The sequence below is a fragment of the Protopterus annectens genome, chromosome 8.part1 (genome assembly GCF_019279795.1).
Source record: "Protopterus annectens isolate FY-2018-M chromosome 8.part1, PAN1.0, whole genome shotgun sequence".
Lineage (NCBI taxonomy): Eukaryota > Metazoa > Chordata > Ceratodontiformes > Protopteridae > Protopterus > Protopterus annectens.
The window spans coordinates 367,159,842-367,180,009 of record NC_056742.1 but is presented as its reverse complement, the minus strand read 5'-3'; the positions used below and the strand labels follow the sequence as shown (position 1 = coordinate 367,180,009).

General features: G+C 42.4%; 1 protein-coding gene across 3 annotated transcripts in view; it reads right to left on the bottom strand.

Moving 5' to 3' along the window:
- The window catches only part of DNAAF1 (dynein axonemal assembly factor 1), a 1,332,504-nt gene that overhangs the window by 629,271 nt on the left and 683,065 nt on the right, over positions 1-20,168 (bottom strand). For all 3 annotated transcript variants that reach the window (XM_044081943.1, XM_044081945.1, XM_044081944.1), the window contains exon 7: positions 12,724-12,845. In XM_044081943.1, the coding sequence (XP_043937878.1) occupies positions 12,724-12,845 (122 nt within the window). The remainder of the gene's footprint in view (positions 1-12,723; positions 12,846-20,168) is intronic.

The window sequence follows — 20,168 nt, the reverse complement described above, 5'->3', positions numbered from 1 at the left end:
ATCCAAAGGAGAATGAGATTCTGAGTCTCCCTGGTCCAAACGAACTCGCTGTTGTTCATTATCTGCCATCCTCCCTTGAATCTGGCCATCTGTAGGTTGACTGTCCAACAAACAGTCCTGTGGTAAAGGTTTACTTCCTGTGAGCAAAGCTAGTGCTTCCTGGTTGCCTGGTAGCGATCTAGCACCACTGTTGTCAGATGCAAACAGGGCAGGTAATTCGGCTGAATGCTGGGTTAAGATTTCAATAAGTTGTGTGAGTTGCCCCTCTACACGTGCAAGTCTCTCGCCTACACATTGCAAGCCGCTTACTCCCCTGATTGGGGAATTGATGCTGGTATCCATTTCCTCCATAGTACACCAAAACCAGAGAAATAACTAACCCTCTTTTATCTCTTCTTTTGCAGAAAAACTGTGCCTCAGATATCCAGTTAAATGAACTAAACTTTCATCAGTAGATACATAAGCCATGTGGGTTTGATAGATTCATATATTAATATAGCCCTCACTTCTGCAGCAATCTTCTGTTACGTGTGAAACACAGTAGCACCCTTGTCACTTTCAAAGTAAACCTAGACAGTTGCATGAGCAGTTTAAAATATGCCCCTGGTCTAAGTTGTCTTGTCTTGCCTGAGGCTGGAGGGAACCTCTGAATAAGGTTTTTGGCTAGGTCTGTAACAGTCTGCAGGTTGATTGCTTAGTATTTACATGTAGCAACAACTGGAAAGGCCACAGAAATACCTCACTAAAAGAATCACACGCCTAAAGCAGATGCCCTATGCTGACCATCTAAAAAAAAACTCCAGCTATACTCTGTCATATATTGTCTACTCAGAGGCATCTCTGCTTAACATACAAGGCCATGTCAAACCCAGAGCTGTTGGACATGCTACACTAAAGAAATCCCAATCCCTCAGAGCCACACACTCCAGGAATCTAAACCTTGTCTCCACAATGAACAAAACATGCTGGAGGGATAGGTTCCTGATCCAGAGACTCCCCAGACTCTGGAATAGACTGCCCATACATATCAAGCAGAGCGCCTCTTTGGCCCTCTTCAAAAGGAACCTTGACGATTGGATGGGAGATAGGAAATTCACCCCGGGGATCACGTCAGTCACCCTGCTAGACAGGGGTCCAGGGAAGTAAATATTGTGGGAAGAAATAGCCAGGGAATTGTTATGGCTAGGCTTGTATAGGCCCTAGGGCCGATAGCCTAGTACCAACCTATGAACAAATAAACCTAAGGGTATATTCACTGGGATAAACTCCAAACGCAAATAGGTAATGTTCCCACTCCATAAGACCCTGGTCAGCCCACACCTTTAGTATTGTGTGCACTTCTATAGACCATTCAAGGGCACAAATAATTTCCTGGAATGAGTGCAGAAGAAAGCTACCAGAAAAGCGTGGATATGGAAAGGAAATGGCATATCCACAACTCTTTTTACTACAGAAGAGGTAGGTAGACCATGACAGGGGTATACAAGATCATGCCAGGGAAATATGAAAGGGAGGGATATGCTGGAAAATGTTTTGAAATTGCTCTCTAGACCTTTGAAATACTTCTTAACAGACAGAGATGTGTACCCACAGGGATAGGTGGTAGTAGAAAAAAAATCCAAAGTTGCACTCAAGGCATGTGGCAGACTGATTGAGGGAAAAGAAATTAGAAGTTATGTACCTACCATAACGTTCCATGTTAGTTGTCTTCTCTCGCCTTCTTTCTTGCTGGATGGGTTCGGAGCCGATCCTCGGCTCTGACTCGGCACTTGCTTTAGCTCGAGAACTCCTTTTACCAGCTCGAGGCAACCCTATATCCCATGATGCAAGGCGGAACTACCTCAGATCTCGTTTGGTAGCTAACTTACCCTGCTAAAGACTATCCTAAAAGAATTAGGAACAATGGTTCCTAAAAGAAATCCTCCTAACAACGTACCGGAGGAAACAATCTAATAGGAACTCTTCAAGATCTGTCCAGGCCAGGGGGAAGGAGGGAGGGACGCAAGAAAGAAGGCGAGAGAAGACAACTAACATGGAACGTTATGGTAGGTACATAACTTCTAAATGTTAAGTTGTCAATCTCGCCTTCATTCTTGCTGGATGGGACCGCGTCCCTAGCACCTGTATCCCAGGTGGCTCAATGGAACAGACTCTTGAGAACTGTGGAACCAAAACTGGCCCTATCTCTAGAGACCAAGTCCAACTTGTAATGAGAAACAAAGGTATGAGGCGTGGCCCAAGTAGCTGCTGCACAAATGGTATCAATGGGTAGTCTATCCTGAAAAGCTGCAGAAGTGGATAGACTCCTGGTTGAGTGTGCTTTAGGCTTAGAAGATAGCTGTTTGCCCCTGAGAGAGTATACATAGGAAATAGTGGAAGTCAACCATCTGGATAAGGTCACTTTAGATACTGGAAGACCTATCCTGTTTTCTGCATAGGAGACAAATAATTGGTCCGATTTTCTGAATTGTTTACTTCTATGCAAATAGTACCTGAGCTGACGATGGACATCCAAAAAATGCAGTTTCTGTTCAGCTCTGTCGGAATAGTTTGGGGAAAAAGACTGGTAGGTCTATAGATTGGTTAATGTTGGTTTGAGATACGACTTTGGGAAGAAAGGAAGGGTTAGTTCTTAATGATACCCTGTCCTTATGAAAAAACAAATAAGGGGAACGAATGCAGAGAGCTTGAATCTCGGAAACCCTTCTTGCAGAAGTGACAGCCAGTAAAAATATAGTTTTCCAGGTCAATAACTTCAAAGAACATGAAGCAGACGGTTCGAAGGGAGGCAGTATCAAGGATGTCAACTTTAAGTTCAGATCCCATTGCGGAGGAGGATGCTTTATAGGTGGTTTTAGGAGGAAAACTCCTCTGAGAAAGGCCTTGCATAACCTATGAGACATAATGTTATTGTCATGCAGGCCAACATGATACTTAGAAATAGCAGCCAGTTGAACTTTGACTGTAGATGACGAGGATCCTAAATGAAAAACCTCCGCCAGGAAATCTAAAACCGAATGTACAGGAGCAGTAAAGGGGTCAATATTTCTGGAATTCGCCCAAATAGAAAAACTTTGCCACTTGCTAGCATATACAGTCCTAGTGGACGACTTCAAGGAAGAGACTAAAATGTCTCTGACTGAGTCCGAAATCATCGGTAGCCTGGCTAGGGTAGGAAGTGGAGCAACCAAGCAGTGAGGTTGAGAGAATGAATGGCCCGGTGCTGCTGACCCGATTGGTGGATCAAGAGATCCGGAACTGGGTCCAGATGCCAGGGCTGCACCAGAAGATGACGATGCAGAGACGGAAACCAAATTTGTCGAGGCCAATATGGGGCAATGAGGATCAACTTGGCTCTCAAAACGGTGGCTTTCTGAATGACTTGTGGAATCAAGGGAAAAGGAGGAAAAGCATACAGAAGTCCCCGGGGCCAATCCTGGGTTAGAGAGTCTCTCAGGGGTTGGCCTGGAAGGGGAAAGAGAGTGAAGAAATCGGGGCACTTGTTGTTTTGAGGAGTAGCAAAAAGATCACAACAAGGAGTGCCCCACTTCCGAAAAATCTGATCCACTACAGATTGATTGAGAGACCACTCGTGAGGCATCAGAATGGATCTGCTCAGCCTGTCCGCTAATAGGTTGGACCTGCCGGGGATGTGCGTTGCTATCAGAAACCGCTGAGAAGAGATCGCCCACTGCCAAAGTCTGAGAGCTTCTTGACATAACAGATAGGACCTGGTCCCGCCCTGCTTGTTGATGTACCAGACTACGGACATGTTGTCCGTCTGTACTGCAATAGTCCCCGTGGGAAGAAAGTCGTTGAGGGCTTGCAACGTTAAAAGCACTGCTCTCATCTCCAGGACATTTATGTGCAGATGGTATTCTATGGGTTGCCACGTCCCGTGGACCATCCTGCCCTGATAATGCCCCCCCCACCCGATCAGAGAGGCATCCGTAGTGACCGTGGCAACTGGAGGAGGGGGAATAAAGGGTCGGCCCTGATGAAGAAGAGGGGAAGATATCCACCAGTTCAGATGAGTTCGGCACGACTGTGTTACCAAGATTTCGTGCCTCATCGGGAGACTGTGGTACGACCACTGCGTGAATAGCATCCACTGCAGAAGACGCATGTGGAAGCGAGCCAGTGGTAGAAGAACAATGGCCGCAGCCATAAGACCTAGAACCTTCAGTATAAATCTGGCTTTGATCTTGTTGCTTTGCAAAAGAAGCCGAACAAATTTTTGGATGTCCAGAATTCTTTGATCTGTTAGTCTGGCTAACATTTTGACGGTGTTTAATTCTGTGCCTATAAAGGTGATGGATTGGCAAGGCAGCAGAGAAGATTTTTCGAAGTTTACTGAAATTCCCAAACTCCTGCAAAGCTGTAGAGTGTAGTCTCTGGACTGAAGGAGCTGACACTTGGTGATGGCGGAGAGGAGCCAGTCGTCCAAATAGGGAAACACCTGGAATCCTCGACGTCTCAGATGAGCTGTGACCACTGCCATGCATTTGGTAAACACTCTGGGGGCTGAAGTGAGGCCAAAGGGCAGGGCTCTGAATTGGTAATGACTGGTCCCTAGCCGAAAGCGGAGAAACCTTCTGGAGCATCTGTGAATCTTTATATGATAGTACGCATCCTGAAGGTCCAGTTGTCCTTGCCCAGAAAGGGCAGAATGGACTGAAGCGTGACCATCCGGAATCTTGCCTTCTTGACAAATCTGTTCAGATTGCTCAGGTCTAATATTGGTCTCCAATCTCACATCCTTTTGGGGACCAAAAAGAATCTGGAGTAGATGCCGGATCCTACCTGGTCTGCTGGCACAGCCTGGACGGCTCTTTTTTCTAGGAGCTTTGAAACCTCCTGTTCTGCCAAATCCCTTTGACCGGGTGAGATGTCTGGAAGGGATTGTAGAGGTACGGGAAACCTTTCGAAGGGGATTTTGTAACCCTCGGATATAATCAACTGTACCCACATCTCTTGAGATAGGGATTGCCAGGCTACTGGGTACAGCGAAATCCTTCCCCCGACTGCCTCCAAGGGTGGACAGTCGGGCAACACCTCAGGGATGCTGAAAGGGCTTCTCAGGAAGAGACTCCCTGTTGCCCTGGTTCTGAGGACCCCCCCTGCCTCTAGGGCGGCGTCTATTATTGTTACCCCCTCTGCCTCTGGGGGTAAACTGACCACGTGTGTCCGGTGTAGCTCCTTGGGCTTTACGGAACCACATCTTCCCCCCCTTCTGACCCTTGGGGTATGGTCTAGAAGGAGTGGAAAACTGGACTCCAACGGCAGAAAGAGTTTTACCGTCCTGCTCTCACCTGGTCAAGGTTATCCTTCACCTGAGGCCCAAACAAAGCCGAACCATCAAAAGGGGTATTAGTGAAGGACGCCTTAAAGGGGTCCGCAAAATTACAAAGCCGCATCCAGGCTTGGCGTCTAAGAGCAACTCCTGTGCCTGCGGCTCTGCTCGCTCCGTCGGCCGCATAGGATATGAGCCGCATGGAGGAGTTAGATATGGAATTCAGGATAGCAAGCTGCGAGGCAATCTTTTCCTGAGCCCCAGCAGCAGAAGGATCCTGGACTACTTCTCCCAGTTCCTTGAGAACATCTCGTTGAAGCCTGGTGAAGTAACAAAGATAATTCAGTGAACGCATAGCAAAGGTCGCTGAAGAAAACATCCGCTTTCCATACCTGTCCATGGTCCTAGAGTCCTTATTAGGAGGATGGACAGGTACTGAAGGATCCACCAGTTCCTTCTTAGTGGCAGCCGCCACCACCATAGCATCCACCGGAACACCCTTGGAAAGGAACTGTTTGTCCGAAGGGGCCGTAATGAATTTGGATGGTCTTCTGGGGACAGGTTCCACAGAATCTGGAGCCGTCCACGCCTTATGAGCCACTACCTGCATAAGTGGGTCGAAAGGCGGAGACACCCAGGAGGTGGAGGGTCGGGATCCAAAAGCCTCCAGGTATACCGACTCATCCTCGGAGGGGTCAATGGAGGGCCAATTCCCCCTCTGTTTGAGGAGCTCAAGGATGTCTGAAAAAGAGACATCCTCAGAGGGGGACCGTGGGGAACCCTCCGACTCATCTAAGTCGGTATCAGATGTAACAGACTCAGGGGGGTCTGTGTGTTTCCTCTTACATGTCCTCTTCCGAGGGGGTTCCCCTGCAGGATCAGGAGAAACCTCGGAAGAGGAGGAAATTCCCAGTAGGGAAACCTGGGGCGATGGATCCCTGGGCCTGTGAGCAAGAGGCTGGCAAGAGGCATCTGCAGGCACTGAAGAGGGAGGAGCTAAAGGGATGGACCGTTGACCAGGCTCAGAGGCCAGGACACTCCTCATCACCTCAAAGGCTCCTCTCCCCGGGAGACCGGAACACACCAGCTCCGAAGAAACAGGAATGGCTGGCTCCAAAGAGAGAGAAGGCTCCGAGGCCGATGTCGGCGCCGAGCTTACCAAAGCCGAAGCCCCGAGAGGGAGAGCGGGGTCGGACAAGGGTCCGATGCCACTAGCCCCCTCGGAGCCGACAGTGGAAACCCGACGACCGGATCCCTCCAAGGAAGGTCTCAAGGAGGAGACCGGAGCCGAGGACGATGGAGCCGAAGGATGTATCGGCTCCGGCATCGAAACAGTCGCTGTCCCGAGAAGCTCCGGCTCCGAACTGCGGTGTGGAGTTGGAGGAGGAAGTTCAAGGATTGGGGCTATAGCCGAAGTCTGTTGAGACGGGCTATGGAGCATTTGGGCCAGTGCCTGAGACTTCAACAGTCTGCTTACCACCCTCTCTAAATCGTGGTCAGACAGCCTGGAAGATCTCGAAGATCGGCTCCGATGGCTCCGCTCCGACAAAAGAGGAGACCCCGGAGCCGAGTGGATACTCAGTATAGAAGGGGACCGGGATCTCTTACGGGTCGAAGCCATCGGAGCCGAAGTCCCTTGAACCCCAGATGGAGCCGAGGATATCTCGGCTCCGATGCTGGATAAAGTGTCAGTTCCAGCCGGAGCCGACAAGGCCACAGTAGTCAGGGTGTCGGAGCCGGTCGGCGCCGAACCCACTACTTGCAAAGAAGATGTATCGGCTCCAGCCGGAGCCACCGAAGGAGGCTTGGACACTGTAGCCTGAGCCTTCGGTGGTTTAGGAGGTTTTCCTGACCCTAATTTAGGAGGAGAACCTTCAGGCTTAAGTAAGCCTCGGAGGATGAGTTTATTCCTCCTTTCCTGCAGGACTCTCTGGCTAAAAGCATGACATAAAGCACAGGAGTCCTGCAGGTGCAAAGGCCCCAGGCAATAAACACAAGAAGTGTGACCGTCTGTCAGAGACATTTTCTGACAGCACTGGTCACACTTCTTGAAGCCTGAGACCTTGCCTTCTTTTGACATCCTAGGAGGATGGAAACACAAACAATCCCAACAAACACACAAATTAATCCCTTACACAAACACACAGGAAGGGAATAACCAATGGGGAATTAGGCCTGACTAAAAAAACTTTAGATAAAAGATTATAAAAGGTTTAAAAACAAGGGAATAGGGTGGGCTGTAACTAACTACAGACTAAACTGACACTAAAAGGGAAATTAAACCCCTAACTACACTTTTTCTTATTTCACAAGAAAAAACTTACCTCAGCTGGCAAAGGAGACCTCTTTCGCTAAGCGGCAAACGAGATCTGAGGTAGTTCCGCCTTGCATCATGGGATATAGGGTTGCCTCGAGCTGGTAAAAGGAGTTCTCGAGCTAAAGCAAGTGCCGAGTCGGAGCCGAGGATCGGCTCCGAACCCATCCAGCAAGAATGAAGGCGAGATTGACAACTTAACATTATATAAAGAGAAGTAATACTCTAAATATACTTAAAGAACAGAGTACACAGGCTGTCTCCTTCTGACATCAAAATTACAATACAAGAACTGTTCGATGGTAGAAGAATATGTACTGCTCGTTCCACAGGACAATAGTTATCACCAGTTTATTAAAAATCACAATTCGGCCGTAAATAACAATTCCAGTTGAGCGCTTTCGGCTGTACCCCAGCCTTCATCAGAACAACTGACATATTTAAAAAGTGGTATATATACACAGCTACTCACAATCAATCAATTAGATAATTAATCAACTACAACTATATCTCTTTTCAAGGAGAATACTTCAGGCAGACCAGGGGAGTGGCGATGGGAGCAGCTTGTGCCCCCATCTTCGCGAACCTGGTCATGGCTGAATGGGAATCAGAGCATGTGTTCAAGAGTTCTTTTTACAAAGACATTGCTTTATATGTCAGATATTTGGACGACATCTTCATCTTGTGGAAAGCTTCAGAGGATAGATTACAGGAATTTATGGTACATTTGAACAACACTGTGGAGTTTTTACAATTTACGTTTGAATATAGTTTCAAGGAGATCTCTTATCTGGACGTACTTTTGAGCAACAATGATCATGGGTTCACTTCGAGAATTTACAGAAAACCCACTTTCTCGAATGATTACGTCCATTTTAGTAGCAACCATCCACCCTACGTATTCCACAATGTAATCAAAGGACAATGTATACGTGCGGCGAGGATGTCGTCCAATACACACATTTTGGAATCTGAACTCAACACTATTAAGGAGATGTTCATCAGTAGAGCGTATCCTGAAAAGATGGTTAACGAAGTTATTAATTATGTTCACAAAGAATGGGGTAGAAAATATCCACCCCTGTTAGGTTCATACCAACAATCCCACAATGAGAGAACACCCAGTACATCCATGGGTAGGGTTTGTGTCTTATGTATTCCCCCAGCACACATATTATTAAGGAAATTTTGGAAAAACATTGGATGACCTTGATGGTCATGGACAAGGACCATATATTGGACCCTATACCGAGATGTGTTTTCAAAACAGCCCCGAATTTGAAGAGGCTGTTGGAAAGAGGTAGTCATTTCAAACAAAATCCAAACACAACCAAAGGCACTGTTAAATGTGGAAATTGTAAACAGTGCAAATACATAAATTTGAGTAAGACTATAATACTTGGAGACATCTGCCGTACCACCATTAGATGTAAAAGGGGAAATTGTAAAACCAAACAGGTTGTATATTTGGCTATCTGCACTAAATGTAACGCACATTATATAGGTAAAACGGAGAGACAATTTAACAGGCGTATTTACGAACACTTGTACAAAATAGGGAAGCATGACACCAAAAACGCATTATACAGGCATATTTTAGAAAAAGGAGATGATCACAGCTTCCTTTTTTCTATTATTGAACAGGTAGATAATACACCCTTTGGAGGGGACTGGAAAATGAAATTGGCATCATGTGAAAGCAAATGGCAAATTATAACAGATTCCACGAGACCGCCTGGTCTCAATGATTTTATCAGTATAAAACCTTTTCTAGCATTAGAATAAGCAGTATAATTGGCACACTCTGTAAATATAATATATAAAAAGACATGAGGTTTTAGAGTTGTTTGCCATTTTTAACATTTTTAACACTTTTCATCACTTTTTAACATATTCAACTTACATGTAGAATTTTTTGTTTATATTGCGAACAGTGTTTAGTGTAACATAGTTTTTGTATTATGTATCTTTAAATATTTAAACATTTTTTGGCGGTTTTTCACTTGATTAATTATCTGATTGATTGTGAGTAGCTGTGTATATATACCACTTTTTAAATATGTCAGTTGTTCTGATGAAGGCTGGGGTACAGCCGAAAGCGCTCAACTGGAATTGTTATTTACGGCCGAATTGTGATTTTTAATAAACTGGTGATAACTATTGTCCTGTGGAATGAGCAGTGCATATTCTTCTACCATCGGACAGTTCTTGTGTTGTTTTCTTACATCAAAATTACAATGTTATACAATCCTCTCGCACTGTAGATGCAGTGAAAATAAAAAAGTTATATACTCATCATGTGTTGTCCATTTTCATTCTTCCTCAGCTGACAGGTTCACATCTGATACTTTGATCCAACTTGGTTGCTTCTTCCAGAGCACAGGATCCTAGAACTCTCGATCTTCTCCCTTTATCCATAATGCCCCTACAGCCTAACATACCTCAGATCGAGTTTGCCTTCCCTAGGTTTAACTTGATAGTGGCAGATCATAAAAAGAACAGAAAGCTGGAGCTCAAACAATGAACAGAGATTCCTATAATGCTCTTCGATCTCTCCAGAAGAAAAGGGGCAGAAGGGTGGGGTGTTGAGGAAGACTGAAAATGGACAACGCAGACTGAATGTTACAGTGAGCACATAACTTTTTAATCTCATGTTGTCATTTTCATTCATTTCTCAACTGATGGGAGAAAGTCCCCGGCTACCAGGAGAAGGATATTCCAGAGCATCGCTGAGCCAAAGGCTGCTCTTCCCCTAGAGACCAGATCCAGTTTCCGATGAACAATAAAAGTATGAGGATTAGTCCATGTTGCAGATGCACAAATATCAGCCAAGGAAGTTCTAACCTAAAAAGTGGAAGAAGTCACCACAGACTTCGTGGAATGTGATCCTGGAGGTTTTGATACAGGCAAACCCACTTTTTCATAAATAAAGGTAATACAATCAGTTAAGATTTTAGGCAAAGTAACTTTATATACTGGTTTGCCTAATTTGGTAACAGAAAAGGAAGCAAACAATTGTTCAGATTTTCTCAAGTCTGTGGTTCTCTGAAGGTAGAAATGTAATTGTCTGTACACATCCAAAAGATGTAACATGTATTTGCCTTTGTTTGAGAAGTTTGGAAAGAAAAATGGGAGATTTATGACCTGATTTATATTGGACTCAGAAGCTACATTTGGTAGAAAGGATGGATTCATTTGTAAGGATACTCTATTCATGTGAAAAACTAAAAAGGAGATTTCAAAGACTGAGCTTAAAGTTCAGATACTCATCTGGCGGAGGTAATAGCCACTAGGAATATGGTCTTCCAAGACAAAAATTTAATGTCAGTTTTGGCCAAATGTTCAAAAGGATGTTGTCAAAGCCTGAAGCAAAATATTTAAATCACAAGGAGGTAAGGGTCTTTTAATGGGGGTCTAAGTAGAAAAGTTACTCTTAGAAAAGCTTTGCAAAGTTTAGAGGAAGCTAAGGTAGAGTAATTAACCCAAAGCTGGAAATAGCTGCTAATTGGACTCTAATAGTAGAGAAACTAGCACTTTCATTGAAGATTATGGCTAAAAATTTAAAGACATTTGAAATCAGTGCTGAAAAAGGGTCTAAATTTTTATTTAGGGCCCAAAGAACACATCTTGTACATTTACACTTGTAAATCTTTCTGGTGGAAACTTTATGGAAAGATAATAAAATATGATGGACAGGAGAGGAGAGCCTGGCCTGTCTAGCGATCAAACTGGACAAATCATGCAGTCAACCTGAGGTCTGATATGTCTGGATGAGTTATGCCTGTCAGGTGAGACAGGGGATCTGGATTTGGATCCAGAATCCAAGGTGGATGTAGAAGATGAGGCCAGAGAAAGGAAAACCAGATCTGATGAGGCCAGTAAGAGGCAATGATGATAACTCAGCTCCTCAATCGAGATGCATTCTGCAGAAATTTGGGAATGAACGGAAGCAGGGGATAAGCATAAAGGATACCAGAGGGCCAAGTGTGAACTAGAGTATCTCTCAGTGACTCTTTTTGTAGGGGGATGAGGGCAAAGAACCTGCTGCATTTGTCGTTGAGGGGGAAAAGTGAAACGACTGCAGCATGGCTGGTCCACTGATGGAAAATTCTCTCTTCACCACATTGTCATTGAGAGACCAATAATGAGGCATCATAATGGACCTGCTTAACTTCTCTGTAATCATGTTGGATTTCCCCAAGATGTGCACTGCTATTAGAGAGATATTGGAAGAGATCTCCCATTGTCAAACTCTCATAGCTTCTCAACAAAGAGGGTAAGATCTGGTTCACCCTTGTTTGTTGATGTGCCAGGCTACTGACATACTGTCTGTCTGAATCACAATTGCACCAGTTTGGGAGAGTGTCTTGAAAGGCCTGCAACTTCAGGAGGATGGGTCTCATTTCCAGGATACTGATATGTGTCTTGGCCTCTTCGAGGGACCATGTGTCTTGGACTGTCCTTCCCAAGAAGTGCCCCCGACCAGAGCTGGGAGGCACCCATGGTCACTGTGGCCTTGGTGTGGGGAAGAACAAAAGGATGGCCTTTGTGGAGCTGACTAGAATGGATCCACCACAGAAGGCAATTCTTGCAAACTTGAGTGATTTTGACAGGCATGGATAATGGTTGTTGGAAAATGGACCACTGGGTTGAGAGAGAGTCCATTGAAAATGTTCATATGGAACCTGGTCAGCGAGTGATTGTCACTGCCATGGAACCCAAGGGCTTGAAGTATCAATCAGGCTGGAAAGCTTTTTCTTGTGAAAAATGTTTGCATAATCATACTTGAAACTCTTGCGCTAAGTCTTCCACAGTTGACAGTTTATCTTGAACTAACTGCCTGGCAAATAAAAGTGCTATTTCATGCTGAAGCCAAATATTTGTAATCCTGTTGCCACTTTTTCAAGATTTTAACACTAAACAACATACAAATCTGACAAAAGACCTTACCAAGTTTCCTATATGAAAACACTACAATAAAAAAAAATGTGCATAATGTTAATGAAGTTTGTTGTGTTATAGTTTCTCCTAGTATGTTCATTCATAGTCTTTCATAAAAGATTCCTGAAACCTTACAGCTGATGCCCAAAGCCAGATGGTGGTTCTTGTTTCTTACCTTTCCTTTGGAAAGACTGGTCTGTCATCCAAGTAGGTTAGCTGCTTCAGACGGAAAATGACAGTCTTCCTGTAATTCGCAATTTTTTTGATAACTTCATTTCCCATTAAATTCAGAACACGCTGTGGAAATGAGAGCAATGACATGGTACACAGCAAATCATACAAAACTCTTCCACAGAGAATACATATTAGTTCTTGCACATGCCCACCTGACAATTTTCATGCAGTTAGTAAATATTTCAGAATACGAGAATTCAGGCATATGGCATTAGTATTTACTATAGTCTTCATATTTTAATCTGCAGAATAAAACTGTTAGTTGTTTTTAAACAGGACATGTGATGGTTTTTTTTTGAATACTATTGCTAATTTTCAGGTGCAGACCACAGAAAAAACAAGTACATTGAGACATGCAAATAACGTGATTGCTGCTAGAGTAATAATATATAAACAGAGCACAGGACAGTGAGAAAGTACAGGAGTGAGAGTTACTCACATAACAGTAGCTCCTCAAAGAGAGTTCAGTTCAGCAGCAAATCATAACTTTTCGGTTTACTTACTAGCAAAACTGCCCTGATATAGCCATATAAATTATAGTTGTCTTCTTTCCCTGTGAAGGTCAGCACTGGTTTCACATCAGAGGGAATACTGACGAAAAGTGATGGAAGGATGACATATATAGAATGTTTGCTTGACCCACTACAATTCTTTGAGTGTAGAAGCCTCCTTAGTGACAGTGTTATTTTACATAACTAATATAACTGCAGATCTATAAATAAACAGTCTGTAACACTGAGTACAAGTTAAATATAAAAAAATATTTACAAATAAATAAAGAACCACTTGCAATTGTGTATAACAGCTGTGTAGAAAACCTTGTAGACTACCACAATCTTCTATAAAACTCTAGATTAAGAGGGGAAGAGAGTAAGGGTAGCATTACTGCTCGAGCAAACTCCACTTGAAGATCTACTGCTAAGTTAAGTTCCTCACACAACAGTTGTATCTTGCTTCTTAAAGGGTCACAGTATGCAGTAAGTCTCATTACTTGGGCAGAATTCAAAATACTTGTAGTAACCCTAGGAGATGAATAGTTACAGGATTCTTCTCTACAGTACAGCTGTGCCAAAATCTTATACCTGCACTGACCATCTAGCCTGTAGTGTTTAGTTAGGGGAGAAGACTGAGGCACTGCTTTTGGTGCATCTTTAGTGGGAATGGGAACATTTCTGAATTAGGCTTCAAATGTTGCAGTAGGCCTCAAAGAGCATTCTGGGCTGTTTTGCTGCAATTATTACATCAATTGGGGATTGAATGGGCAAGACACTTTAATATAGTTTGTTTTATAACAAGTATTTAGTTTGTTTCTTAAAAGAAACAAATGGCTTCTAAAAAGATGACTGAATAATTTTAAAGTCATGAAAATGGGCAACTAAAAGAATTTTGTCTTTGAGGTGAGACTGTTTTTACTTTTGAATGCATTACTTCTGTATATTAGGTATCTTGGCCTAATTCACAATTTTAAATATCTTTAAAGTATATTGGTCACGTTTTAAAGCAAGTGCAAGTAACAAAGCTTTGGAGTTTGCTATAAACTTCACATACAATACAGAATGATACTGTTTTGATACAGAAAGGATATTGTTTTTTTGTATTTTATTTTGTTGAAAAGTATCGCTCCCTAGATTGTTTTCTTGCAGACAAAAATCTGTGCCACTGCATCACAAAAGACTAACTCCACAATGCCTCATTTCTCAACTAATGTATAGGCTATCGAATCTTCATGTAAAATGCATCAATAGTAATATCTTATTTCCTAGAAAGTCTGTTTGTCAAGTACTTCTTGCAGGTGAAACACCTCACATTTAAAATTAACATTGATTATGTAGTGGTCAAACCACAATCTAAACAGGCAACACATCCACCAAATAGCTAAGTTGTTTCTACTTCACATAATGCATTGCATTCATATGTAAATCACTGCTCAGTACCTACCATGACATCACTTTTGTGAATGTGACTGTAAAGAAAAAACGAGCAAACCGTGAAACTGAATAATGAAACAACACACTATTACCTTCATTTTTTGCAAAATCACTTGCAACTATAAGATGAGGAATATAATGGAAAATAAAAGTAGTTGTCAAATAACGATGCTTTCAAATCTGACAAATACACTTTAAGAAACAACAAATTATTCTCTGGAAATAATATCCTAACTACCAGTCTGAAAGGTGGTGAGACATTAATTTGTCATAAAGAAATCTGCCTTTCTTTAGGGTTAACATCTTATTGTCCAAACACAATTGAAAAGGAGACTATAAACTGAGCTGAATAAGCAGAGAGAACAAAGGCTGTTTTGGTTACATGGCTGCTATATGATTAAGTCCTGCTTATCTTTATGAAATATTTTCTGAGACAGTACTGCTGACTCTTCTGTCCACAGAAAGAAAAGTCATCCAGTCCATAACTGTCATGCAGCTGAAGTAATGAACACATTCTGGATAGTTGACTGGTGAGAAGGATAGTAAATAAGGCCACCTTGGGCATGTCTCTGAGGTTTGCTATCTGCTGAAATATTGACCCATTCAATTGTCATATATGAGTTAGAGACAATCTGCCGCCTAAGGAAATCCATCAACACATTCTGTTACAAAGGAAAAGATACTGCAGACAGAAAAAGTGCGTGTTGGATTTAGTCTCCAAAGCTCTTGCAAGTGGTATAATCTTTGCTCATGCTGAAGGGAAGACATTTATTTTACATCAGTCATAATTCTCTGTACTAACAGTTCTTCAAAGTGGGCTTAAAAGCATAATTTGAAGTATTCTTCAAATTGTTATTGAGGTAGAAGAAAAGAAGAGCAGTGTAAGTAAACTTATCATGACAGCAGATGTTCAAATAAATCATTGCTGCAGTAGCCTTAAGTTATATGGGTTATATTCTGCTTATGATATAACTGCCAGTGAGCCAGCTTCAAAAGCCTATGGGTACCTTTCAGATGCCCAGACCATTGGAAACTCTAGCAGAGCAAGGAGTTAAACAGTGGTTTTGCATCAACACTTCGGGCTGCATCTCTGTAATTTTGTGGACAATTTCAGTGTGTTGTTTTCAATGCTATGATGGGGCCTTATTATCTGACTCCAAATTCAAAGAGAAGTTGCTGAAAACTGAACAGAAACAAAAGACCTCATCTGCCATGGGAGTCTGCTTTGAGACCCCCCCTCCCAAATGTCTTTTTCCAGAAATCAGAAAGGTAATAAGCCACTTTGATTTAGAAAATCACATTATCTCCCTTTTGACCCCTTTTCAGACAGGAGAGGGGGGACCTTTAACAGACACCACCCCAGGGGCAGAGGGAGTCAGCAGAATCAGGGCTTTAGAGGTCCTTCCTCCCAGAACCAGCCTGTCCAACACCCCTGAAGACTTGCCCAAGCATTCCACTCTGGAGACAGTCAGGGATTGACTGCCACTTCACTTGGAATCCATCACACAAGGCAACTGGATAAGGGTTACTGAGGCTACACATTTCCCTTTACAGCTACTCCCTAGCAGTCATCCCCAAATCTCACAGACATGCCACCCCAACAAAAGAGAGCAGCAGAACAGAAGATCTCCCAGTGTCTTCTAAAAATAGCTATACAAGAGGTATCACCAGACCACTAAGGGTCCAGTGGCTATTCCAGATTCTTTTTATTTCCAAAAAACAGGGGATCTCAGGACCATTTCAGACTTAAGTGACCTAAACCTCTATATAAAAAAAAAAAAAAGAAAAGACTAATTTCCAGATGGTCGTGATGTAATCAGTCCTTCTCTGCTTACAAAAAATAAACCAGATGTGTCCAAAAGACCTTCAAGATGCTCATCTCCACAAAACAATTTTATAGCCATTCCAGAAGGTATATTCACTTCTAGCCTGAAGCCAGACATTGCCACTTTTGAACATTGCCCTTCAGTCTCATCATAGTTCCTTGTGCGTTTGCCAACTATATGCCAGGAATCACTGCTTATCTCAGGCTGAAAGGGTTGTGCGTGTTCCCATACCAACACAATTCACACCTTGTCACCACAACAAATAATCCCTTATCTCTGCAACAGACTATTTGCTTCATTTGTGTCTGTTCTTCCACATCTCTGTAAATCATTAGAAGTCCAAACTGGAACTAACTGAAAGTTTAGAGTTCCTCAGATTTCTTACAGACACAAACATAAATGACAAAACTTCCAAATGACAAATGTGTCTCTTTCAGAACCCTCATTTCCAGGTTCCTACAGGCAACTTTACCTACAGCTTTTCTAGTATCTTTTAATTAACACTTCCTTGATATACTTTTCCTCACTTTTACCAACATACTAATGTTTTCAGCCTATCAGAAAAAAAAAACATTAGAAAGGCATCCATTTTCAAACACTATACAATGTAGACTCGTAGGTACAATTGAAACAATTAGACAGTTTTTAGTAAAAACTAGCCATATTCTATCAAAAGCTTACTTATAGCCAGACATATTTTAAAACTTTCTTCAGTTAAATTTCTTCTACTATTATACCTATACTAGTTAATACTGAAATTAACCCTACACTAACCATACCTTTCTTATCTAAATTTAATTTTAGTAACTGTTCCTGAAATATTTCTTACTCAATCCTGAGAGTATCAAAAACAAATTATTTATTATTTATTTTATGTTTGGTTACCGGGATAGTCCGACTGGGTGGGAGACCCATTTTCCTTAGAAGCCCGCGGGGGAAGAGTCCTACAGGTTACAAAGAATAATTACAGTTGAAATTATTACAAGCATATTTTTACTCATTTTTACTAACGTTTTACTTGTATCTCTTTCTATACTAGTGTATCCTTCCTTTCCTTCTTCACTATCCTCACTCTGTTCCATCTTTTTGCATTTTTCTAATTATTTCGTTATATTTCTATTCCATGTCTTTTTCTTTCCTCAGTTTATTTCTAGTCTCAATTATATTGAGTTTGGTATATTTCTCTTCTCCTCCTTTTGCATTTACTATTGTTTTTCACAAAATGTATTTATTTATTTTTTTGAGATCATATGTAAATATAAAATTTATATATAATATGATAATGTATTACTTATTTTCATATTAATTTAACTTTAAAGTGTATGGTCTACTATTTACATTTGTAAAATTCTTTTATTTTTTTTTGAATGGAGGACTGTGATAGTCATTCACCTTCATAAGAGAGAACCTTCAACAGATCCTGGAAACTACAGACCCAGTAGTCTGACTAGTCTTATTTGCAAAGCCATGGAAAGAGCTATTACGAAAATTATCATCAAGGACATAGGAGACCTCCAGACACAGGATCTTTCCCAGTTTGGCTGTGTCAAAGAAGTTCATGCTTACTGAATCTGGTGGAGTTCTTTAAAATGGACACTAAGGCAATGGATGATGGGAAAATGGCACATACTGCCTACCTAAATCTGCTTGGAGCATTTGATACAATACCCCACTCAGGCATTGTCAATAAACTTATGGAACTAGGTATAAACCCCTTTTTAACACACTGGATAGCTAGCTGGCTCACTGATAGGACCCAGGAGGTTAGAATCAGTGAGGCATCCTCCACAAAGAGGCCAGCCACCAATGGAGTCTCCCAGGGCTCTGTGCTAGACCCACTCCTCTTTGGCATCTAGATGCCAAAGCAAATGTCAAAGGCCTCTGGTTAACAAAGCTCACAGATGACTGCAAACTGGGAGAAGTCATTAAACTCCCCAAAGATGAGAACACCCTTCAGGAAGGTCTAACACAGACAAATGCTTGGTGCCAAAGCTATGACTTAAAACTAAATACCAAAAATGCATTACAGTACCTTTTAGGAAGTCAGACACCCTGGGTAACTATGTCATCAATAAAACACCCCTAAAAGTTGTTTCACTAGTCAGAGATCTAGGAACTCCTGTAGAAAGTAACGTAACCTTCAACCAACATGTGTGCAAGATAGTAAGAAAATCTTTATATGCTGCTAGACTTATAAGCAAGGGTATGGCATCTAGATCCAGACAGGCCAACACGTCACTGGACTCAGTCTTCATCAGACCCATCATAGAGTATAATGAGAAGTTATGTACCTACCATAACATTCCATGTTAGTTGTCTTCTCTTGCCTTCTTTCTAGCTGGATGGGTTCGGAGCCGATCCTCGGCTCCGACTCGGCCGCTTACTAAAGCTCGAGAGCTTATTTTACCGGCTTGAGGCAACCCTATATCCCATGATACTAGGCGATAACTCCCCAGATCTCGTTTGGAAGCTGAAAAACCTAGCATAGGCCAATAAAACAAAATCCTCCAACTGGAAGGAGGAGGAAGAGGGATAAAAACCCCCCAAAGATAATTATCTACACTATATATATATATATCCTAGGACACCTAGATGGTGAACAAGGGAATAAAAGGACCCTTCAAGGAAGGGAAGATCTTCTCGGTCTGCCTAGGCTAGGGGGATGGTGGGTGGGATGCAAGAAAGAAGGCAAGAGAAGACAACTAACATGGAACGTTATGGTAGGTACATAACTTCTCAATGTTAAGTTGTTAATCTCGCCTTCATTCTTGCTGGATGGGACCGCGTCCCTAGCACCTTCATCCTGGGTGGCTCATTGGAACAGACTCTTAAGAATGGTGGAACCAAATGTTGCTCTGTCCCTGGAGGCCATGTCCAATTTGTAATGCAAAACAAAGGTATGAGGAGAGGCCCATGTGGCTGCCGCACAGATAGTGTCTATTGGTAGTCTAGCTTGAAAAGCTGTAGATGTAGCTAGTGCTCTAGTTGAATGGGCTTTTGGCTTAGAAGTTAATTGCCTGCCTCTGAGTTGATAAATAGATGTAATCACAGAAGACAGCCACCTAGATAGGGTTACCTTGGAAACAGGAAGGCCTTTCTTATTTTCTGCGTACGATAAAAACAGTTGATCAGACTTCCTTATTTGTTTGGTTCTATGCAAATAGTATCGGAGCTGGCGGTGAACATCTAGATAATGTAGCTTTTGCTCCACTCTATTAGTATAGTTTGGGAAAAAAAACTGGGAGATCAATTGATTGATTTAAATTTGCCTGCGAAGCCACCTTGGGTAAGAAGGATGGATTAGTCCTTAGAAAATCTCTGTCTTTATAGAAGATTAAGTAGGGAGGACGAATGCAGAGGGCGTGAAGCTCTGATACACTCCTAGCAGAAGTAATGGCGACTAGGAAGAGTGTCTTCCAGGAAAGAAATTTCAATGAACAGGAGACCGCAGGTTCAAAGGGGGGGGGGGGGAATCAAGGATGTTAAGACTAAATTAAGATCCCACTGAGGTGGAGGGTCTTTGATCGGAGGCTTAAGTAAATATACACCTTTAAGGAAGGCTTTGCAAAGCTTATTGGACATGATGTTGTGGTGAGATAAGCCTGTATGAAAATTCGATATGGCTGCCAACT